This window comes from Heptranchias perlo, chromosome 31, assembly GCF_035084215.1.
Source record: "Heptranchias perlo isolate sHepPer1 chromosome 31, sHepPer1.hap1, whole genome shotgun sequence".
Taxonomy (NCBI): domain Eukaryota; kingdom Metazoa; phylum Chordata; class Chondrichthyes; order Hexanchiformes; family Hexanchidae; genus Heptranchias; species Heptranchias perlo.
The window spans coordinates 24125289-24150749 of record NC_090355.1 but is presented as its reverse complement, the minus strand read 5'-3'; the positions used below and the strand labels follow the sequence as shown (position 1 = coordinate 24150749).

The window sequence follows — 25461 nt, the reverse complement described above, 5'->3', positions numbered from 1 at the left end:
CTTGGTCTTATTCATGACAGCAATACTGTACTTTTTATTTTGAGGTTTGTACTTTGTTTTTACTTCTCAGGTTTTCATACAGAGTGTTTTAACGATTCAGAAGACTTAAAATGTGCCTGGCATAACTGGTAATATCTGTCACGGATTGGTAATCTACAACTCCCGCTGTATCGTTCACATCAAGCCTAAAAGAGGGGAGGTCAAATCCACCTCTAAGTTCAGTGAAAGTTTTTTTTGTGAGGCTTCTTGAACTCTCAAAGTACCAATTCTCCTTGAACCCAGGACAGCAATGGCTCAATGACTGAACTAATACAAGAGTGTAGTCTTAGATTGGGCATCCTCTGACTTGTCTGGTGATAATTACTGCTGAAGTGGTGGAAGGAAAGAGGGGAGGAGCCAAACTAGGTGCAGCAGGGTCAGAATGGACAAACAAGTTGAACAATAGCTGGATAATCACGTACATATAAGGACAAAACTGGCTACTGTGCCGCTGATTGGCTGAGGATGGATTATGTCATGGTCATGTGGATACTGCATGGAGCCGGGGATATTTAAAGAACCACCTTAAGTAGGGGAAGGCAGAGCAGGAGCAGAGAACAAAGGATCAGACAGCCTGAACACATGCTTGCCAAAGGATTGGGGTATTATCCAGCTTTTGTACTTTTATTGCCTTGTTACTGTGTGTAACTAGTTGTATTTGACCATTACAATTGCTGATTGCCTCTGTATTGGTTGACTTTGTTGAACTGATTTACACGAGTATAGGTAATTGCCTCATCACGGCATATTTCAGCATCACAAAGATTTCAAGCTTATTTCTTTTGTCTTCTGTTTTGGTGGCACCATGATTTTGTCTTTAGTATTTGCCACTCTCATTTCTCTCTCTGATCATCTTCTACCACAGTATACTCTGCATTCAGCCTTCCAGGTGAAACAGTGATTTACTTGTACTACTTTCAATTTAGTATACTGTATTTGCTGCTCAAAATGCGGTCTCCTCTACATTGGGGAGACCAAACACAGATTGGGTGATTGCTTTGCTGAACACCTCCGCTCAGTCCGCAAGCATAACCCTGACTGTCTGGTCACTTGCCATTTTAATTCCCTGTCCCACTCACACTCTGTCCTTGGCCTCTGACTCTGTTCCGAGGAAGCTTGAGGAACAGCACCTCATCTTTCGATTAGGCACTTCACAATCTTCTGGATTCAACACTGATTTCAATGACATCAGACCATAACCACTGGTCATGTTTTTTTCAGACAGCAAGTGCTGGTAATGGTTCTGATGTTGCCATTTACAGCTCCTCTAGTCCCATCTTTTGTTTCTTTACTTGTCCCATTACCACCCTCCTTGCCTTGCACCATCATCCCTTTTTGTCATTTAATCACTCCTGCCCTCCACCCTATCAGAGACCTTCCCTGTTGTTCTTTCCTTCCCACCCCCTGCCATCCCCCATCTTTTCCTGGCTCTATTTGCTTAAAAATTGTTAAATCTTAAACTTCTTCCAGTTCTGATGAAGGGTCATTGACCTGAAATGTTAACTCTGTTTCTCTCTCCACAGATGCTGTCTGACTTGCTGAGTATTTCCAGCATTTTCTGTTTTTATTTCAGATTTCCAGCATCTACGGTATTTTGCTTTTGATTCCACATTAAGCCTGTTCAGTTCTTTGCACTTATGGGCAGTGGACAGTTATCATTCATCAGTGAATGATGTAATCTGAACAATTCTCATGACGCCAGAGCAGTATTGTTTCCTGTTTGTTTAACTCTCATCATTCTCCTGCAATCACCAATTTCAGGGTTTTATTTTTACCCCTTTTAAACTACCAAATTCAATACTTCATGAGCACCTCTGGCTGAAATTCTGTTGAGTTCCTCATCCTCAAGGGAAAAGACTAAAACATTATTTCAAGGGCAGCTATGATTTTCACAGTATGTGTTTGCCTGGATTTTTCAACTTCTCATGTGGATCATGACCCTTTTTTGAAGAAGAACACCCATTGTCCTGGCTGATCTGTATCTTAACTCCATCTACCCACCTTGGTTCCATATCCCTTAATACCCTTGCCTAACAAAAATCTATCAATCTCAGTTTTGAAGTTTTCATTTGACCCCCAGCCTCAACAGCTTTTTGGGGGAAGAATTTTCCAGATTTCCACTACCCTTTGTGTGAAGTGCTCTAATTTTAAGGTTATGCCCCCTGGTTCTGGACGCTGCCACCAGAGGAAATAGTTTTGCCTATCTACCCTATCAACTCCTTCAATCATCTAAAACACCACAATTAGATTGCCCCTTAACCTTCACATTCAAGGGAATACAAGCCCAATCTAATATGAGACACGGCGTGACATTAATTAAGAAGGGCTACGGACCAGGTGCTGGAAGGTGGGATTAGAATGAGCGCCTGGTTGTTCTTCGAGCTGGCACGGACACGATGGGCCAAATGGCCCCCTTCTGTGCTGTATCTTTTCTATGGTTCTAAGATGTCTAACTGAATGCAACAGGTAGAAAATCAGTTCCAGTTCCTCCACAGACTTAATTACATGATCATGAGCAAAATTCTTACAGCTGACCCAGATTTGATTCAGAATGTACCACATTTTTCACATGGTTTAACTGAAAATCTATATTCCTTTCTGCAGGGATAAGCAGGGCCAGAGTGAAATATAATTCAAACATACTAACTGTTGGATTGCTTGCAGGCAAACTGCTCCAGCAGCCAAAAAGTGGATGCTGACCAACTCTTGAGCTGAAACATACTTTCCTGATATCCCACTGGATTAACACCGTATTAGATATTATATCCCCTTAGTAGAGCAACTGATACAAATATATCAAAGTTTTGACCTACTTTTTTTTTTAAAAAAGAACCTCTGTGGGAATGCATTGATCTGCTCAGAATGAAGGTCAGATGATGGACCCATGTGTACAAAAAGGCACTTATTTAAGACTCCTGCAATGTTACAGGGCTTGTGTCTGAAAAGTTAGACATTTAGATGCTGTACCTAGGCCTGTTGGAGCTAGGCTGCTGAATTAATCCCAAATTAGCTTGTTGATCCCTAAACTTCATACACACTTGCAAAGCAGAAATGGCTTTTAATAGAGCACCAAATTATTTAAGTAAGAGCCATACGTTTATAAAGCATTCATTATCACTATACAAATTACCTAGGAGTTCAAATTGCTTGTAACTGCTCACTTGATTAAGTCATGGTAGAAATGTAAATACATACTCAACAACAACTTTCTTTCATAATAGCGTCTTTAACAAAGAAAAATGTTTTCAGGGGCTGGGAGCCAATATAGGTTAGCAGGGATAGATGTGATTGGTGAGCGGGACCTGATGTGGCATGGGATAGAGGCAACTGAGTTTTGGATGAACTGAAGTTTGCTGAGTAACGAGCAGGGGAGGCCGTACAGGAGAACGTTGGAGTAGTTGTATCTAGAGTGATAAAGGCCTGGACAAGGATTTCAGCGGCAGATGAGCTGAAGCAGGGGTGATAATAGGTGATGTTACGGAGGCGAAAGAAAGCAGTCTTTGTGATTGAGTGTATCCGGGGCCGGAAGCTCAGCTCGGGGTCGAAAAGGACGTTAACAGTTGGGTTCAGCCTGAGGCAGTGACTGGGGAGGGCCTTATAATATTCTGTATTGCTTTATTGAGGAGAAAAAAAAAACGAACCCACAAGCCTTTTTGCAGCACTAGCCCTTCGGAGGTTCGCAGACCAACCTGTGTGTGTGTGTGTGTGGCTCAAATTACACATGTTTTGAACACTATTGGAAAACAGCAGCAGAGCAAGTCCCCAGCTGTTGTGCTAGCTTACGGCAGGCAGTTTGTGAACCCATAACCTAGGCTTACACTGGCCCTTGGGCATCCTGCTATACTCATTCATACAAGCCAACCTCAAAGTAGCAAAAGTTGATCACAGTTCATAAAAACTTAACAACTCAAACAGCTTTGAATATTGGCTTATGACGTGTAGAAAGTACCCTGGGATGTTTTACTACATCAAAGGCGGTATAAAAATGCAAGTTGTTGCTTATATAGGTATATCTATTATTGTAATGTTAGCACTAAAATTAAATCCATCTTTTAGACGTTTTACAGTTGGATTCATTAAGGCAGGTAATGTTAGCGTAATTAAGCAAGACCCAACACCGTGTGATACCAGCACATGGGTTCACACAGCGAATTCCCAAACTCAGCTGAACTTCCAGGGGAGGCAACAAGCAGAGACCTGCACCTTCCCCTGGAGGATGTGTTATTCAGCGCGCTCCTTGTGCACCTGTAGGCGTCCAGATTTAGTCATGTCGGCAGAAGCCCAGAAGCAGCTCATCTGGCTGCTCTCTCCATTTGGGAATTGTGTGCAGTATAAGTGAGATGAAATAAACTTCAAAATAGGATGAAAAGAACAGGAACATGAGAAGGCCATTTCGTCCCTTGAGCCTGTTCCGCCATTCGACGAGATCATGGTTGATCTGTGACCTAACTCCATAGTCGTAGCCCCATATCCCTTAATACCTTAGGTTCACAAAAATCTGTCAATCTCAGATTTAAAGTTGGCAATTGAGCTAACATCAATTGCCATTTGCAGAAGAGAGTTTCAAACTTCTACCACCCTTTAAGTGTAGAAGTGTTTCCCAACTTCACTCCTGGCTCTAATTTTTAGGCGATGTCCCCTAGTCCTAGACTCCCCAACCAGCAGAAATAGTAGATAGAGAGAAACTACATCAGTTCCCCTTAATATCTTAAACTTAGATCTAATCATCATAATTCCAAGGAATACAATCTTAGTTTGTTTAATCTCTCCTCTTAATTTAATCCTTGGAGTCCAGATATCATTCTAGTAAATCTACGCTGCACCCCTTCCAAGGCCAATATATCCTTCCTAAGGTGCGGTGTCCAGAACTGAACACAGTGCTCCAGGTGTGGTCTAACCAAGGCTTTGTATAGCTGTAGCATAACTTTTCTACTCCCTTGTATTCCATAAAGCAATTGATTAGGAGGTGCATTTTCCAATTGGCACTGTTGGGTTTGAATGATTAACATGGTTGCACCAAATTCCTGCCTGTACTATTTTAATGCATGCAGGAATTTTGATGGGAGTTCCTACCAAATTCCTGCCTGTGTTAAGCGATCATGCCAAAACCACACCCGAGGTGTGAGCAGGGAGGTGTTTTGTGTGTTTCCATTAATAATACATGGTGTGTCTTCTGACGCAGGCAAAACCACTTGTAAGTTTACTGTCCTTACCTAGCGATATTCCATTGGAAAAAATTGAGCTTTCCTGATTCTTGGCAGGGCTGTGGCTTTCCAGAACACTGTCATCCAGCAGGTGCCTTGGCCGTTCCGTTGGGAATGTTGCACTTTTACTTTCAACGACACTAAGTTGACACATCACACTAGGAGAGACAAAACATTTGGCTTTATCAAAAGAAAAATAATTTAAGCTCTCTCCTTTAACAATAAAACTAATAGTAGCACCTCATCAAACATGGTGTTTTTTTTAGATGAATACCCTAACCTAAGTACTGGTTAACAACTTAAAACATTTGAACGTTCATCAGTGGAAACATCTGAAACTCAGTCATCAGGGGAACTTATCAACAGTACAAACTAGGAAGGTTTGAGGTTCAATCCTCAAGTCTGTGCTGTTAGCTGATCTCAGCTAGGGCTGTTACAGAAGCAGTAAAATTAACCTCCAGTGCTCCTGTTCATGATCACCATCCAGTGATCCCTTGTGGAAGTGCTTGTGTGTGAATGTTAGGTGAAGACACGATTGGGCTCCACTGTAATTGCTTCTATAGTTGGATTCACTAGAGACACATTTTGTCACGACTCACATGAATAATGGGCAATTGGTACCAAAGGATGGTGACGTGACAAAGCCATCGATTTTGTCCCTCACCATATACTCTCTTGCCTTGCTACTGACTCTATCCCTTGCCTCATGAACTGGACAGTCTATGTCCTGATTGACTCAGAGCAGAACTTTAAACTCCATGTTTTCTCTATCACTAAAGCTGCTTGTTTCCAGCTTTGCAATTGTTATACCACTGCTAAACCCGTTTCCATTCATATGTCTCTTCTAGACTTGATTTCTCCCATGTCCTTTTCCCTGGCCCCCTCTCCCAAATTCCAACATGTCCAAAACACAGTTGCCTACATACCACTTGCCCATCATTTCTCTTTCCCCCCACCCCCCTCACCTTGATACCGAGATTGACTACATATCCCCTAACATACTAAATTGAAAATTCTCATCTTCATTCTCCTCATGGCCTTATCCCACCCCAACTGTGTAACCTCTTCCAGCCTTAAATAACCCCTGCACTCTTCAGTTACTGACTTTGGACTACTACACACTCCCCCAACCCCCCTCTAGCCTACCATTGGTGGCAGAGCCTTCAGCTTCATGGCCCTTCTCTCTGGAACTCCCTCCCCAAACCTTTTTTGCTCCTCCTTAAAATCTTCCCCAAAACCCACCTTTTTTGAAGCTCTTGGTCACCAGTCCTAATCTCTCTCCCCCATGGCCTAAAGCTATTCATTACCCTTTTCTATTTGTGAAGTACCTTGGGGTGATTTTTATGTTAAGAGATACCAGATTGCAAGCTGTTGTTGTCCATGGACTCCTACCCTAGCAAGGAATCATACCCTCTGGAGAGATTTGGAGGAGAGTAGAGGGGAAGAAACCAGCAGAGAAATTGGAGAGCGGGACAGATATTAAAAACATAGAAAGGAAATACTTTTTAACGCTACCTTATTTCAGAGTTTCTACAGACACATCTTTCGACTTCATTTAAATGCTGCATTTCCCTACAAGAGTCTCGACATCACTATTTTTCCTCACTGTTTATGTAGATACAGACGTTAATGATTAATAAAGCAAATTAAACATCTGAATATAAACTAGAGGTCACAACTCTAAAAGGGGTACAGGAACAGATCTGGAGGTATATGTGCACAAATCGTTGGCAGGTTGAGAAAGCGGTTAAAAAAGCATACGAGATCCTGGGATTTATAAATAGAGGCATAGAGTACGAAAGTATAGAAGTCATGATGAACCTTTATAAAACAATGGTTTGGCCACAACTGGAGTATTGTGTCCAGTTCTGGGCACTGCACTTCAGGAAAGATGTGAAGGCCTTGGAGAGGGTGCAGAAGAGATTTACGAGAATGATTCCAGGGATGAGGGGCTTTAGTTATGTGGCTAGACTGGAGAAGCTGAGGTTGTTCTCCTTGGGACAGTTGCGAGGAGATTTGATAGAGGTATTCAAAATCATGAAGGGTCTAGACAGAGAGAAACTTCCCACTGGCGGAAGCATCAAGGACCAGAGGTGATTGGCAAAAGAACCAAAGGTGACACGAGGGAAAACTTTACACAGCGAGTGGTTCGGATCTGGAATGCACTGCCTGAGGGGGTGGTGGAGGCAGATTCAATCCTGGCCTTCAAAAAGGCAACTGGATAAGTACTTGAAAGGAAAAAATTTGCAGGGCTACGGGGAAAGGGCAGGGGAGCGGGACTAGCTGGATTGCTCTTGCATAGAGCTGGCGCGGACTCCATGGGCCAAATGGCCTCCTTCAGTGCTGTAACCTTTTCTATGATTCCGTGAACATCTTCTTTTTCGCTTGTGTTCTTTTATAGGCTCTTCTTATGGAAACATTTAATAGTTCTAGCTGCAACCTGGCATGGTCAAGCAGCGGAGCACAAAAGGGACCTCTGTGGACCGACATGCTTATTTATGTAGGAAATGACTCTGGGTTATGAAGGCTTTATTAGAAAATTGTGATCAATTATTTCAATGGTCACGATACCATTAGGATCCAATACTTGACTCGTTCTGTCTAGTTCACTGTCCAATATCATGGCCCTCTTGCACAACAGGTACCGTTTTGAGACCAGTTCCTGTTCAGGTAGCAATAAGTTATACTGCCAGCTCTACTCTCAGGTTAAGTGGAGCTCAGTAAACGCAAGTGTGGAGCTCTGCTTAGGACTACAGTTACATCTTGTATGTTATTTAAGAGTCTGTTGGCGGAATGCCTGGGATCCTTTTTATTGTTAACAAGGTAGTTTGCCATTACACTGAAGCCCAATTGTTGCAACTCCTTGGGGTGGTCCAGTGTTTGCCAGAATCTGACATGCCATCAGATCGGTGACTTCACTTATCAAACTGTCTGCAGATTTTGTGCTGATGTCTCAAAAAAACAAGGTTACATAAATGCAGTATAGCTGAACCGTAACACAACTGTGCGTGTCTAGGGCTAAACTTGTAGCCGTGCAATATGGGTTTTATCAAGCCACATTAAAAAGTGTAAATGTGAGGATTTTATAGTCTTAGTTCGTTAGGAAACTGATGTAATTGGGATTACAGCCTGGCCTCCTGGAGATTCATTCTGGAACATTCTTAAATTATAACGCAACATAAGAGGGAGGCATTCCACAGCACACCCATGTAGGGGCTGAAGAAAATTACTGAGATCTCCTTCTTCCATTTGGTTTAAACTTTACCTGTAAATCCAGGGTGATGAGAAGGACGTGCTACACAACTTTAGGTGGCATGGAAAATATTAAGTGCCTACCGAATTATTTCCAGAATCTTAACATTGCGGATTGAACAAGTAATACAGTCAAACTGATTAGAACCGAGGAAACAACAACAGTTCAATGTATTTCTGAGAAGAAGAAGAATAAATATGGAAATAAATGCTCTCCCCACAAGATAAGGTTTATTGCAAAATTTTCAACTGAATTACTCTTCATATTGCTGTTTAATATTCTGCTGTACATAAAATGCTGTAAATAAACTTATTTTACAAACAATATACCTTTTTGTGTTGGGACTATGCCCGAAGGTTTTGGAATAATGCTGTCAGAGACTAATGTAAAGAACATTTAGCACGTTTGTCTGAAATTTCTCTTACTATTTTAGCAGAGGCCTTAAATCGTTTAAAAATAAATAGGAAACCGCCTTCGCAAAAATACCAGAGAGGAATTTCAGATGAAACATTAAAGTGTTCATTACTCCAGTGTCCCATGAAGTCATTTGAAAGCCAAATTGTGACTGTTTATTAAGATGGGGCTGGTTTCCAACATTTCTGTTGAGAGACTTGGTCAACCATTCAGTCTGGAGCCTCGGGATAATCAGGTTGTCACATAATCTGGTGAAAAGTAATTTAACGCAGATGTCAGAAGGAACCTCTCTTATGCAAAAGGTGGTAAATATCGCAAATAATGCACTGGCCAGGATAGTTGGAGGCTTTAGAGGTGTTCAAAACGCAGATGAATGCTATACTGGGGTCGCCAGAGGGCGAGTGGGCTGCGCGGCCTTGTCTTGTGTCTTGAGGTCCTGTGCATCACTGGCTCTAGGTCATCAGCCCACCTCTTGGTTTAATGTTGACTTTTTTTGTGATACTGTGCTGACATTGGGTCTGCAGCTGCAGCTGAGATTTTCCATGACAAAAAGCCCTTGAACTTTTGTGCGAGTGCAGAGCACAGACTAGACAGTTACAGACATACACTGGATCACAGCCAGTGAGCAAAGAGTACACCTGGGGGTAGAATAAACACATCTGGAAACGAATGATTAATTCTCAGCACATTTAAGCATGGTGACTCATTCAAAGTGCTTGCTGGATGCACTAATGTTGTCCACCAAGGAGACCCAATAAAAAAAAAATCAAACCCAATAAAAACATGATTGCTTACCTTGTACCACTGGTGAAAACAAGTTACTGTAAGAGTTTCTTTGAGGAGTATTGGCCAGGATACTGGGGCTACATATGATCCTGTGATTAGTGACCAGGAATTTCTTTTTAAAATGTACAGTATTTTGTGACACATTGAATTTGTACTCAAGGTGTGTTGCATCAATGCCAGAGAATGGAAGATTTTGCACTTTTTACTCAGCATTAGTTTTCTCAGGTGAGGTAGCACACTGGCCTGATAGAGTAAAGCTCTGTCTACTCTTGATCCATCAATTCTAGCTTCACAAAAGCACCTTCGACTCCAAGGATGAGATGTTTCCATTTCCTACATCAGTCATCGTCTCCCCACAGTAGACTCAGGGCTACTGTGTAGTTTGTGGAGACTACACAAACCATTTTACTGAGACAGAGGGTTCGATTTTATACTACCCCCTGCCTGGCGAAAACTGGGGCGGGAGGGGGTCAGTTTAAAAAGGGAGGGAGGGATTTACCCGATCCTTTACCACCTCAAGCTGGCTGATTCCAATTTTAAGTTGCAGGCAACAAGGACACTGGCGGAGTCCTCTTTAAATAAGCAGATCAGGCTCTGATTATGTCATCGAGACCCAATCTGCAATTTTAACCTGAGGCCTGAGCGGGGGGAGCTGTGGCAAGTTCCCCGCCAGGTTAAACCTGCCAGGAATGGCAGTCAGGGCCCGAAGAGGCCCAGCGAGGTACGTTTTAAAAAAAATGTTTAAGTTTCCTTGTGGGCCAGGAAGAGCCCTGCCTGCCCCCACCACCTGAGGTATGACCTGGTGTGGACATGGGGGAAAAAGCCATGGACAATGTTCACACTGGAATTTTCATGGAATGATGTCAGGACACAACGTTTTTAATAATATATAGATTATTCAGCAATGTATAATTGATCTTGGCACAAGCCTTGGTAACAGGATTCCCATTCTAATGCTATTTGACCAGTAACTGTACAGATGTGTATTAGTTGTGGATAATATATACCAAAATGAAATGGAAATAAATAAAGTTTGCACTTCTTAGCTCCACAAAAATACTACAGGCCACTGCCGCCTGGGCTTGCTCCTCACTGCCTCTCCCCTGCCCAGGACTTACTTATATAGAAAATAGGAGCAGGAGCAGGAGTAGGCCATTCGGCCCTTTGAGCCTGCTCTGCCATTCAATATGATCATGGCTGATCCTCTATCTCAATACCATATTCCAGCTCTCTCCCCATACCTTTTGATGCCTTTTGTGTCTAGAAATCTATCTAGCGCCTTCTTAAATATATTCAGTGACTTGGCCTCCACAGCCTTCTGTGGTAGAGAATTCCACAGGTTCACCACCCTCCTGAGTGAAGAAATTTCTCCTCGTCTCAGTCCGAAATATCCTACCCCGTATCCTGAGACTGTGACCCCTCGTTCTGGATTCCCCAGCCAGGGGAAACATCCTCCCTGCATCCAGTCTGTCTAGCCCTGTCAGAATTTTATGTCTCAATGAGATCCCCTCTCATTCTTCTAAACTCGAGTGAATACAGGCTGAGTCGACCCAATCTCTCCTCATACGACAGTCCTGCCATCCCAGGAATCAGTCTGGTGAACCTTCATTGCACTCCCTCTATGGCAAGTATATCCTTTCTTAGGTAAGGAGACCAAAACTGCACACAATACTCCAGATGTGGTCTCACCAAGGCCCTGTATAACTACAGTAAGACATCCTTGCTCCTGTACTCAAATCCTCTTGCAATGAAGGCCAACATACCATTTGCCTTCCTAACTGCTTGCTGCACCTGCATGCTTGCTTTCAGTGACTGGTGTACAAGGACACCCAAGTCCCTTTGTACATCAACATTTCCCAATCTATCACTATTTAAATAATACTCTGCCTTTCTGTTTTTCCTTCCGATGTGGATAAATGTGAAGTTATCCACTATTATACTGCATCTGCCATGTATTTGCCCACTCACTCAACTTGTCTAAATCGCCTTGAAGCCTCTTTGCATCCTCCTCACAACTCGCAATCCCACCTAGTACTTGCCTAAGTCATTCTTCTAAACTCCAGAGAATATAGGCCCATTCTACTCAATCTCTCCTCATAGGACAACCCTCTCATCCCAGGAATCAATCTAGTGAACAAAACAGGGAAAGGGGGAAAAACCACACAGGTACACTAATCATGGGATACGGGGATAGGGCGTGAAAGTGGAGTTGAGGTAGCAGATCAGCCATGATCTTACTGAAAGGAGCAGAAGTAGGCCGTACGGCCCTCGAGCCAATTTCTTATGTTCCTTTTTAAATGCTGTTCAGCTGTGGTATCCTCTAGTTCTGACAAAGGGCCCACACTTGAAACGTTAATCTATCTGTTTTTCCATAGACGTTGCCTGACCTGCTGAGTGTTTCCAGCATTTTCTGAATTTGTTTCAGATTTCCATCTTAGCTCAGCAGTTTTGTTGTTTCTGCGTTTAAAAACTGATTTGCAGTTTGTCTGTTTTGGAGGCTAAAAAAATCTCATTGTCCAATAGATTTGAATTAAGCAAAGTGAAAATGTGATGGTAAAAAATTAAATTGTCAGATAATTTGAATGAAACAACTTTAAATTGAGGTGTAAACTGCACCGATCTCAGCGAGCAGTGTTCTTAGCTCCGCTCGCTCGAAGGGTGTGTCATTAGGAGGAACCTCAGTATTTTCTTTTGCCGCAGAATTGTACCCAGTACAGATAGCAAAGGTTTTGAAGAGACAAGGAAGCCTGCTCCTTATATGTCAACATTCCCAAAGGTGCAGGTGGATGGACAGGGGACTGCATTGGCAAAGATTAAAAGAGCAAACAAGTATTTAAGGCTCAAGTGCTGTCCGACTGCTTTCTTGCTCCAACATTATTATTACCTACTTGTCGTACTGGAATGAATATACAAACCTTCACCTCTTTCGGGCAACAAGTAGCAAATGTGACCGTGTGCTACACAACATACTGAAGGAATCCAAATCTGTTAAAGCTTATGTGGCTAGTTTATTCACTTATAACTAAAATTGTAAGATCATATTGATTTCCATCATGATTTTATAAATCCCACTTTATCGCCATTCAAACAAAGTCTCCACGGTATCATCAGTAGAAAGCAACATTCTTATACGGAAAGAGAGGATTAAAAAGCAAAGTAAACCGTATCGGGAAATTTGCAAGTCTGAAAGGGTTATAACTTCTCCTGCAAAAACTGTTCACCCCTGAGACAAGATGCCTCGAGGTATGAATCATTAGGATTGATAGCTCAGTCAGGCGCATCAGTTTTTCCAAAATTCATCCCTGACATTTGTTAATCTCATACTTTCATATTGCAATCTTGCAAAAATAACTGCAGGCACAGCTCAGAACAAGCATGTTATATTTCTGAGAACCACTGCGTAACTTTTGGTTTATAACTAAACCTGTACAAGACTGGAAATGGCTGAGGCTCCATCTGCCTGGGTAAGCAGGTGAGTTAGGAGATATCCCAGAGGCTCAGATGAATGGTGTCGCTGTGTCAGTCTTTACACTGAACTAGCAGCTCTTCAGTGTATAGGACCAGTCAATTACCAATAGCCACCTCTGTCCTAGTTGATTTTCAAGTTACTGGAAATCCAAAAGGCAAATTAGATACAACAATAATTTTAAACTCAATTCTTATAAAAAGATAATAACATAAAACAAGTACTATCAAAACCTTTTATAAAAAAACCTTTTATAAAAAAAAGATCATTGCTGTGTCTGCTTTGCCTTTTGTACCGGCCATTGCACTAAAATCTGTAGTACACTTAGCCAGAAATAAGTACTGATCATTGCACACTTGAGCAGAGAATTGAGCTACGGGATGAGTGGAGGGGAGGGGAGGGTTATTTTTCTGAAGTAACAGGTGGTACAGTCCTTAAATCAGCACAGTATGACCCCAACTTACTTTGACTGCCGACAGCCACCAGGGTCAGATTTGCGAGACTGCAGTTGTCCCTGGTTGCTATAGTTAGGCCAACTATCGTACAAAAAGTAGCAACTGAGCACAGATCAGTCATAGCCTATGGCGGAAGAGGGTTAAATAGAAGAATCATTTATATCATAGCTGTGCATTGATATTTTCTTACGAATTCGAGCAGTGCATTGGTCTTTAAAGTGCTTGTCGTGGTTGCAGAACTCTATGGAGTGGAATTTTCCCCCATTCTCCCAGCATTGGAGAAAATTTCAGCCACAATATTTAAATCGTAGAATGATACAGCACTGGAGGAGGCCATTCGATCCATGGTGCCTGTGCTGGCTCTTTGAAAGAGCTATCCAATTAGTCCCACTCGCCTGCGCTTTCCCCATAGCCCTGCAAATTTTCCCCCTTCAAGTATTTATCCAATTCCCTTTTGAAAGTTATTATTAAATCTGCTTCCACCACCCTTTCAGGCAATGCAGTCCAGTCCAGATCATAGCAACTTGTTGTGTAAATTTTCTTTCCCTCACGTTGCCTCTGGTTCTTTTGCCAATTACCTTACCTTTGGGATGAACTGTTTTATGGGAGCGATAATCCAATCAAATCTCTCAAACAATTTCCTCACTGCAAAACGTATGGAACTAAATAAGCAAGGCATTTTTAAGAGCCAGTACAGGCACCATGGGGCGAGTGGCCTCCTCCTGTGCTGCATCACTCTGATTTAAATAATGTAGCTGAAATTTTCTCCACTGTTGGGAGAATGGGGGAAATTCCATGAGATATGGCATTTGTTGTCCAAACCATTTTCAGCATAACTTAAGAGAATTCTCTTGAGTTTTTAAAGAGATACTTTCACCCACTTGTTTCCCAGGCTGTGGCTCTTCCTGTGCCTGGGTACCGGTGGAGTGTTCAGGCTGCCTGCTACTGAGGCATCAGGACACGTCGGTCTCCGGCTGTATCTCACAGATGCTGAAACCTCTGAAGGTCCTGAAAGAAATAATAACGATTGTTTTAAAAAAAAATCTTGTTGGAGTGGTAAAATTAAGTTCCAAATTTTAAACTCAAACTCTTAATTCAGTTTCTCTCCCACAGAGTTTTAAAGGGTGTCAGCAAAACCAAACGGACCTGTAATTGGGACAAATACACTGATAATATCGGACATACTAATCACAAATACGATCCTCTTAAAGGGCACTGTCTTCATGAAAAAGTGTTTGGCAAACCTTTTAAGAGGTGTGTGTTTAAAAATAAATGCAGCAGGTATGTCACAGTGATGAGGGTCATTGGGGTCTTCTTACAGTGAGAGGAGGCAGGCTTGATTGTTGATTACTTTTCTAACAGCTTGGACTTATAGCTGGCAAAATGCTTCACGAGAGAGAAAATCCAGAGTCTACACCATTATACACTGCAGAGGCCATGGTGTAAACAAAAGAATTGCTGGACACCTACGTAACCTGATATTTATTCAATGCACAGACATTACACAATAAATGACTACACTGACAGAACATCGTTCAGCTGGGCACGTGGCAGCCTCACACGTGCCAACTGATATTACTGACTTGGCTGTATCAATAGAGAGAACACATTGAAAGGTAATACATAACACATTCAGTAACTCAAGGATCTACGTGAATCATTTCAGTGCAGCTCATCGGTCATTCACTGCCAACATGAAGGAAACAAACCCTCCGGCAAGACCACAGCATAGGGAAGCCCAGTGTTTTTATTGCAGGAAGTTACAGTTTCTTACTGCACAGTACACCACTGTTAGCCTGGAAATGTGTTCAGTTATCATAAAACGTTAAAGAAACTTCGGTCATCTGGAAACAATGCCTGTATAAGAGTCACTGCCCAAGATAAAATTAACGTTGACTAAACTGTTTATTATTTTGTGACCAGATTCATTTTTGCAGCTTCAAATTGCAACTGCAGTGACCATGGCAAGCTCGTGATTGCTTAATTATTGCCTTAAGTCATTGCGTTATGTTAAATAAATGCATACATTTATTTCATGTCAAAGCAGCCATTTTGGTTTCAGTATAGATGGGAATGTCTTTATGCAGTGATTGCTCAATCCTCAACCGTAACTTAATATAGTTTTTGGCCCATTGCTGTGATTTAATGAGGACCCCTATAGTGCCAATCACTTCAGCATGCTATGCAGAGGCTTTTTTTCCCTTTTGCTAATTTTCTCCTTTCCAGAAGATGTTGTCTCCTTGCACCGGTTGCCTTCTGGTGCTTCATCCAGATGGCCATTACTCATGTTTGAAAGCATCACCTGGCTATTCATCTGCAACGGGCATCACAACCAAGCCCAATTCTGACATTGGTCGATTTGATTTTTTTTTCCTTCCCTAACCAGTGGCACTGAGAGTCCTGGCCAAGTGTCCACCATTAATGAACACCACAAAAAACAAATTAACTGGCTACTCATCCCATTGCTGTTGGTGAGATGACTCGGGTGCAGAATGGCTGCTGCATTTGCCTACATAACAGCCATCCAAATGTAATTCATTGTGTAAGGTGCTATATAAATGTAAATATGATTGTTTGTTTACAGATAGATGATCTGAAGGAATGGAATGTGTCTCATAGATCAAAGGAATGTCCTGAATTTCTGTCTTCTCATGTCCTGCCTCAATTGTATTTTAGAAGCTTTCATTCAAATTGAATTACAGGACATCGTCTCAAGATTACAATCTTTATTTTTGAAAGCAGACAGCAAGTTTGGTGTAAAGATTCTCAAACTAAAGAACAGAAAAAGTCAGCCCTTTTTCCTGGTTATTGTCATTGAATTAACCTCAAGGAAGCAGCAATTTAGAATTGAGTACTTCACTCTAATTGAATTCTCTCCATTTCAACATATTTTGATAGCAGCACTCAATCAACTTGCCCCTGATAGTGAAAAAAAATTCCAGATTCCACTATCTCAGCCAGTCCAGTGTGTATTGTATAAGTCAGTGTTTCAGAGTTGTAAGTAGATTAACTACTGAAACTACGTAATAAATTGAGGAACAATTGACAGAAAATATAAGCCATAAAAAAAAATTCACGAATTAAAAAGTGAAAAGAGGCAGAAAGTTTCAGCTGATCCCATGAGGAAATGTTGGTTCAAATCTGTGGAAATAATGTACAACCCCTTACTTTCCAACAATGGGTGATATAAACTTTGTTGCATTAAATGTTAATGTCCTGGGATAAAATGCAAAATGATTTAGATGTTCTCACTTTTACAGTCTATTTGAAGTCCTCCCCCTGCTGCTTCTAACTGCCTTACCATCAGTCAGTGGGCTATTCAGGAAAATCTGGCTCTAGATTTTTTTCCACAGCTGGCCAGCACTGGTCTGTTGAACATGCATTAACACAAGATTAGCTGATGTTATATATTTTCCATCACCGCCCCCGATGTTTTATTCTGTTAGCTTGACTGTGGGCAGGAAAGCTTCAATTGGGATCTGAAGTCAGTCTTGTGCGCTCTTGTCAAAGGTACTTGGCCAACCAGACGCCATTCTGTTTTTCTTTTATTTAAAGTCTTGTTTTACCCTGAAATTTTTTTTGCCTTCCTCTCCCGACGATGCTTCACACTGGGTTATAATTCCAGGACCTTACACTAATCAACTACAATACAGCCATTGGAAGATTGCACAAGGCAAGCTACCAAAACTAAATGGTACTTGCCACAAATTATTGATCAGTGCCCGGAAACTTTCAGTTTCGACATCACCACACTGAAGAATTAAAAAAAAGAATTTGCATTTATCTAGTGCCTTTCATGTCTTCAAAACATCCTAAAGCGCTTCACAGACAATGAATTACTTTCGAAGTATTGTACACCACTTATAGGAAGATGGTTGTGGTCCAATGAAATCAACTTGGTTTTTGGCACAGTATGGCGGTTATTTGCTCATGTAAGTACCCCGTGAAAAGTTATTTCCAGCATGATATTTAATATCTTAAACATAAGGATACATGCGCTGTGACAATGCTCTGACAGTCTGCACACTCTAAATTAACGAGGTTCTATATTATATACTAAACATACCAAGACATACACAATTTATCCTGCATATTCAATCTGCTGCCATTATTAATATTTGGTAAGTTTTGATTTACTGTTGGAACCAATTTCCACTGAATGGCTATCTATACAAATCGACCGTAGCTTGAGAACTGACATGAATAATCATTGATTCATCACTGCCTCTTTGAATTGCTGCCCTATCCATTAAAAGATACATTTGCACTTGGCATTCATGAAATAAAAAGTCAATATGAGATACTGGGACCCATCAGAAAAGTGACACTTAGCTAAGCATTAATTTGCTTACATCAGTCTTTTTGGAATCTTATATACCTTTAGGACAAAATCCTGTTCTTATTTTGGCAGAATAATATGTTCATTATTTAAATATAGAAAGTGACCATATGAAATGATGAATGTTTAAACCACAAACCGTGGTTGTCATAGTGATAATGACTTTTAATCAGATAATTGTTTCTCAGACTTTGATTGAAGTGTTTAGTAAGATTGTGAGCTGAAAAGGCCTGTATACTTGTCACCCTTACAAAAAAATGACACAGATCAGTTCACAGATATCAATAAGATTAATGTTCATCAGAATGGTGCAAGCAACTGCTTTTAGAATCAGGCTTTAATTAAATAAATCTGCGTTGCATTTCTGAATAGTTGATGCAGATTTTCAACTAAATTCGCAATGCGTTTGGATTAAAAGAATGTCAAATACCTCAGCAACAATCTACAAGTACATGACATTCGTTCCTCATACTTGTTGGAAGGTGCAGTGGATGTATGTGTTGTTACAAATGATCAAAATATAGAAGTAACAGTTTTGTTGGCCACAGTTTTCCTTGTTTAATTACAGGCAGCCAAACTTTTCGACAAGACTGCCTTAGGAGGAAGGATATGGCACAGTGTTAATACCAGAGTCAAGTGTCGTTACTGGGACAGGTTAGGAAGGTCACCTGAGGAGTTAAGTAAAGTCGAGAACAATGCATCCATCACTCCTGATGAACTGCTTGTTATAAACTCTCAGACTAAGCCCGAAATATTGAACTACTGAACTTGGCAAACCATACTCAACAGTCCATCTCCATTGCAATCCAATCACTGAGCTGGCCCGTTGTAGGAAATTGTTATGATACTCTAAATATTTAATATTAAAATCTTGCCAGTGAACTGTAAGTGAACTATAAGTATCCGTAATTTTTTTATATTCACACACTATTTGTCCAGAAAGGTTAGAGTAAATCTCAGTCAGTTCTCTGCCTATCTGCAATACTGACACTACCAATTACTCTGTCTCCTACCTCCCAGCCACTTACTGGCCCATGTCACTAGGTTACCTCCAATTCCGTGTGCTTTAATTTTTGCTAATAATCTCTTGAGCGGTACCTCATCAAATGCCTTCTGGAAGTCAATACAGACAACATCCAAAGATGCTCCCTTATCCTCCATGCTAGTGACCTCCTCAAAAAAAAATCAACTAGATTATTCAGACATGATCTACCCGTCAGAAATCTGCGCTATCTGGTTTTGATCAGTTCAGACTTGTCTAAGTGCTCAGTCACTGTCTCTGATGATAGATTCCAGTAACTTCCCGCAATTGATGTTAAACTGACAGGTCTGCCGTTATCTGGTTTCTCTCCCCCTCCCTTCTTAAATAATGGAGTGACATTTAAAATTTTCCAATCCTAAGGCACAATTCCTGAACCTAGAGAACTGTGGAAAATTATGACTAATGCATCTTCAATTCCCTCACCTGCTTATTTTAATATTCTAGGGTGGGAGCCATCGGGTTCTTGAGATTTGTCGATCTTAAGTCTTATTATTTTCTCCATTACCATCTTTTTAAAACTTATATTAAATCCACTAAGTTCCTCCCTGTGACTTATTTTTAGGTTCCCTTGTACTGCTGGTACTTTGTCCTTTACCTCCACTGTGAAAATTGACACAAGGTACTCATTTGACAAGTCTGCCATTTCCTTATTGTCCTTCATGGTCTCACTCGTATCTGTCTTTAATGGGCCCACTTTCCCCTTTACCACTCTCTTTCTCTTAGTATACTTATAAAAACTTTTGTTGTTAGCTTTGATATTCCTTACAAGTTTTTTTTCTTCCTTTTTGCACCTCATAATTTTCTTTATATCCCTTTGTTGCTCCTTATAACTCTCGCAGTCTGCTGGATTTTCACTTTTATTTTGCATCTGCTTTCAAATTTGACCATTATTCCAATTACTTCTCCATTTTAGGAGTCACTTTTTGATAAACTGAAATAATGCTGTTGTTTGGGGTGGGATAAGAATTGTACATCATTCTGGTCATGATTGTGTCATACACAGTGAGCTATATTTGTCCCTCGGTTGTACTGGGGTAGTGTTTACACTTTGGGCACAATCAGGAAATTGCACTGGTTAGGTTAGGCTTCAAGTTTCCGCTAAAATTCATTTGCACAATCACAAACGTAATATCTTCCAAGCACCAGCCCAATCGGGCAGCGTAATAGAATGTAATCGTTTCTCTTTCTTTTCCCCCGTTAAAAGGTTACCTTGATATATTTAAGATACAGCTGAAAATGGCTTTAAATCAGCAAAAATAAGCATTTTATCAAGGTCATCCAGTCCACCACCTGTGAGTCACTTGATTTAAAATCACTGAAAGTGACTTAAAAAAAAACTATACTGAACCATTCGCTAGTTTCATTGGCGTACACGGGTCAGTTCCTTTAGTAAATTAAATATTTCTTGACATGAAAAAACTTTGAAAAACGTGTCCACTCGTGCTTAAGAAAATGAGCGATTCCCCAACCAGCTCAATCGGCAGAATCTGACAATTTCGATCTGGTTCTTGGCCTGTTTTGTGGGCAGGGCCTGATTCATGGGAACTGAATCTTGAACCAGCATAAAAGGTTGCAGGAAACACGAGGGCAAGTGGATCTGGGCGTTACTCACTTACGTTTTAAATTCCCCGATCTTTTGCGCTGGTTCGGCCGATACCTCCCGGATTGTGCTGATATAACGAGCGGACACTCCACCCCTCTATGTACAGTTTTGCCAAACATTTTTCATGAATGACTCGTTAGTTCCCAGTCTTAAACTTTTGTGCTTCTTTACATTGTACTGCAATTGCAACCTGCAACAAAAGCTTTTCACGTGTTTATGGCTACAATAACTACAACTAGGTGGCGTTTGTTTCCACTTATCAACTATTTTTTTTGTGAGCAATTTCCACCTAAATTCCTTTCTAGGTCTTTATTTCATACATTAAAATAACCTGCTTCTCCTTTTTAGTTCTAGGCACTATATCCAGTGCTTAACTTACCAACATCAATAGCTTATGTTGACCCTGTCATCAATATAACCCACTCAATTATAAAACTTCGCCTAAAATCACTGGACCCTGCCTTCTAAATTGTTACTATATTTTGAATGCCTCCTCCCCACCCTTCCACTCAGGACAGGGAAAGGTTACTGCAATGCTCCAAGAAACCATTTTGCGCGGTTCCTACTGCTTGAAGTTTGTAGCTGGCCCAGTGGATATCTCTAACAAAAGGGAAGGAATGTATAGTTTTGATGCTGAACAATGGAATTGTTTAGAAGAGACAACTGGTTTTAACAATTTGGGAACTTCGTACTGAACAGGTGGTGAAGTCGATTGTCCACTGTCTAAGCGCCCACAGAAATGCCGGGGAGTCACAGTTGACTGTGTATACACCAATGATCAAGATTGCACAGCCACTGAACAGCAAATGCTGGGGCTTGGTGTTGATCACCCCTTTTTGGGTCTGCACATATGGTGCTCACTGCAGGAGCTCAAGCAGCCAAGTTACAAGGAAACTGGATCAGTGCCAGCACTCCACAGCCTAGCATAGCAACACTCTCCACTATCCTTCTTTTACTTCAGCTGAGAAAAATATAGGTGCAGCATGCTTTTTAATTAGTGTTTGCACAAGCCCAATGTGTTTTGTGACGCCATGTCAACTGGGAATTAAGTGCAGTAGTTGGAAGGCAAAGAAAAAAAAAAAATTCTATCCCTCTTTAAGAACTAATATATAATGCATTATATCTTCACCCGTATCACACAAGCATCGATGGCCCCAGCTTCTTTTCTGTAAGTATTTAGTACATAGATAGTCAAGGAACTCAAAGCAGCGAAGATTCACTTTTTATTATGCATCGAAAGCGTTTGTTCCGGTTGTTGTGTCCGATGGTTTCCGTGGATTCTGAATTCTACCTGCTGTGGTCTGAGGGTCACTGTGGTTATTTACACAAGGTGGCACAGTGAAATTCTTTTCATTTGAATGCGTGGCGTTGCTGCCAGGCAGGAAGCAACGGCAGATATCCAAGCTGGAGAATCATAAAGTGGAGTTGGAGAGCCCGAGGGAGAGCGGGATAAAGTGGAGCAACTTTGTAGAGGCCTTTGAGATACGCTATCCTAATCGTTCAAACCGGCAAGAAATCCAGTTGTCCTCCCAGTTACATCGCAAGGGAAAGAAATCAGATTTATCCATTTCCTCAATAGTTGGCAGGACTCCGCGTACCAGGGCTCAGCTGACCAGTTCTGGGCCTATGTTGGAGTGCTGAGCACAAAGAATAACTCCTGGCAATTGTAGTCTCAGTAAGAGGTGCGAATTAGGACCCACTGGGAAGCCTCCGAGTGTGAGGAGTCAATTAGATATGTGGGCACCATAAAGTATGATAAATGTGCCGTATGACTTGACGTTGAAAGAGATGGTCTCACACGATGAGTGCTGTGCACCATCAGCAACCAGGGGTGCAGCAGATTTTTAAACATTTAAAAGGTGAAGTTTCTTTTAAAAAGCGGTCGTTTAAATTTCCAGGGATATATAATACAACTGATACTTGTTTGAAATTTTGCCACAAGATGGAGGCCAGTGAACAGAACTGCCCATCAACAGCAGCTGCTGCTCTCCAAAAACTATTCACTGTGTAGCGCTGGGAGGTATTTTAATGAAGTGATAAGGTGCTATATAAACCCAAGTATTTCTTTCTTCCACAGCCCTGCAAACACTTTTAAATGCACGCTCCCCAGTCTGCTTCCCCCCCATTCCAGAGCAGTGCAAATGGGCAGTATGACGACAGCTGCCTGCTCACTGTGCCCCCAGCAATAAGAGGCATCACTTGGCTTAGCACAATTGGAGCACTGAATATTACTTCTCTACATCCGTACAGCTGCATCTCCATGAGCTGTCATCACGTTTATAGCCTTTGCCATCAAGGCACATGCATACATCACTTCACAAAACCTCAATATGCAAGGTGTGTGCAAAAAGTGAACAGTCTCATTAAACCTTTGAGGTGTGATGGTCAGATTCAGAGGTCAGAATTCCATCACAATTTTCTCAGATAAAACCCAGCGTGGGGTGGATGTAGTGAAGGGGGAGGGTGGGGGTTGAGGTGTGCGTCAATCATTCCACATGTTGATGTTGAATATTAGCACCTAATTTTGGGAACCGGACTGATGTGGGTGCATTGTCTGATGTTACCAGCAACATGTTACTACAGCACTGTTTTTCATCATGGAATAAAGTGCAGTAAAGATACATCTTTCATATCATTTGGTGGGTAAAGAATGTAAAAAGGGGAAAGAGGCAGTCAAATGCGCAGTGGTTGTAAACCAGTGGGGGAATGACTCATTCCGGGTTTCATTCATTTACTGAATCGGTTTTACATAAAATTGGTTGATATTTGGTGCAACTGGACTTAATTATTCTTTTCAGGATTGAGCATGATTCCAAAATAGGACGTAACAAGATTAGGAGTCTTTGTTGGTATGGAATATAACAACAATTTGCATTTATATTGTACCTTTAACGTAGGAAAGCATCCCAGATGCTTCACAGAAGAGTAACCAAAAAAATGGATGCCAAGCCAAATAGGGAGATATTAGGAGGGGTGACGTAAAGCTTGGTCAAAGAGGTGGGTTTTAAGCCAAGTGTTAGAAGAGAGGAAAGTGGGGAGATATTTGGGGATAGAATTGCAGAGCATAGGTGGCTGGAGGCACAGCTGGCAATGATGGGGTGAAGAGAGAAGGGATGCACAGGCTGGGGGTCAGAGGAATGGAGAGCTCGGGGGAGGGGAGGGGTTGCAGCACTAGAAGAGGCTACAGAGGTAGGGAGGGGTTGAATAGGAACGTGAAAATTTTAAACTTGAAGCTTTGGGGGTCCAGGAGCCAATATGTCAGTGAAGACAGGGCTGATGGGCAAGTGAAACGTGGTGCAGGATAAGACACAGGGCGCAGAGTTTGAGATGAGCTGAAATATACAGAGGGTGGAGGATGGGAGATCAACCAAGATAGGATTGAACATGCATTTAAAAGTATATGCAGGGCTGTGGAAGAAAGTCAAGGTGACAAATGCATGGATGAGGGTTTCAGTGACAGATGGGCTGAGGTCAGGGCGGAGGCGAGCAATGTTAGAGAGGTGGAAAATGGCAGTCTCCGTGATATGGAGTTGGAAGCTCAGCTCGAGCTTGAGCTTCAGGACAGTCTGGTTCATCCTGAGACAGTTGTGGGGGAAGGGGGGATGGAATCGATGGCGAGTGGATGGAGTTTGTGGCTGCGGCAAATGATGATGGCTTCAGTCTTCCTGATGTTTAGCTGAAGGAAACTGCAGCTTATCCCAGACTGGATTTTGGATAAGCAGTCTGACAGCACAGAGTAAGTGGAGTGAGCGAGAGAGGTGGTGGGGAGGTAGAGCTGGGTGCCATCAGCGTACATGTGGAAGCTGACCCCCATGTCTGCAGATGATGTTGCCAAGGAGAGGAGGGAGCCAAGAAAGGGAGGCTGAAGATGGGGCAGCAGTGTGCAAGGACAGAGGGGTCGAGGGTTGGTATTTTGGAGTCCTTGGGAGACTCCCGAGGTGACAATACCAGGGTGGGTGGAAAAATAATTGCTAGAGATACTCTGGCTATGCTCAGATAAATTAACAGTGGAACCATTCAAGGGCAGTTCCACTGAGCTGGACGAGGGAGAAGAGGCATTGGAGCAGGATGGCGTAGTCAAACATGTCAAAGGTTGCAGAGAGATTGCGTAGGGATAATACATCATGGTCACAGTCACAGGGAGGGGTGGAAACCTGATGGAAGAGATTCAAACAGGATGTTACGGGAGAGTGGGTACTCTTGGGATATGACAACACTTTTAAGGACACTGGAAAAGAAAGGGAGGTTGAAGATGGGGCAGTAGTGTGCAAGGACAGAGGGGTGGCGGGTGGGTGCATTGGGGAGTGGAGTGATGACTGCGGTTTTGAAAGGTAGGGGACAGTGCCCGATGAGATGAAAGTATTTACGATGTCAGCTCGCAAGGGGGGAGGAAGAGAAGTTTGAGTGGTCAGCAGTTTAGTGGAATTGGGGACGAGGGAGCAGGAGATAGGTCTGATGGACAAAATGAGCTTACAGGCTTGAGGAAGATGGGAGATAAACCAGAGAGACAGGGGTTCAGGGCTGGGGCATGGGGTGTCGGGGAGGTTTGGCTGTGTAAAGGAGAAGGGGCGTAAGCAGCAAAGCCAGCTGAAGATGGGCTCTAACCTGGGGACAATGAAGTCCATGAGCTCCTTGCACTTGTAAAGTGTGAGGGAGGAGGGGGGAGGGGAGCAGGACTTGAGGAGACAGTTGGGAGTAGAGAAAAGGAGTTTGGAGTTATCTTTGCTCTCCAGGAACGTAGGGTAATAAGCGACTTTAGCAGAGCAGAGCGAAGCCCATACAGCTTGATGTGATCCAGCCAGATCTGATTATGGATGGCTAAAGCAGTACTAGGTATGTGCCCCTTGGACTTGAGGGAGT

General features: G+C 42.1%; 1 protein-coding gene across 3 annotated transcripts in view; it reads right to left on the bottom strand.

The window, feature by feature from the left end:
- The window catches only part of ralgps1 (Ral GEF with PH domain and SH3 binding motif 1), a 540533-nt gene that overhangs the window by 41367 nt on the left and 473705 nt on the right, over positions 1-25461 (bottom strand). For all 3 annotated transcript variants that reach the window (XM_067969743.1, XM_067969745.1, XM_067969744.1), the window contains 2 exons: positions 14499-14625; positions 5253-5401 (listed from right to left, as the gene is read on the bottom strand). In XM_067969743.1, the coding sequence (XP_067825844.1) occupies positions 5253-5401; positions 14499-14625 (276 nt within the window). The remainder of the gene's footprint in view (positions 1-5252; positions 5402-14498; positions 14626-25461) is intronic.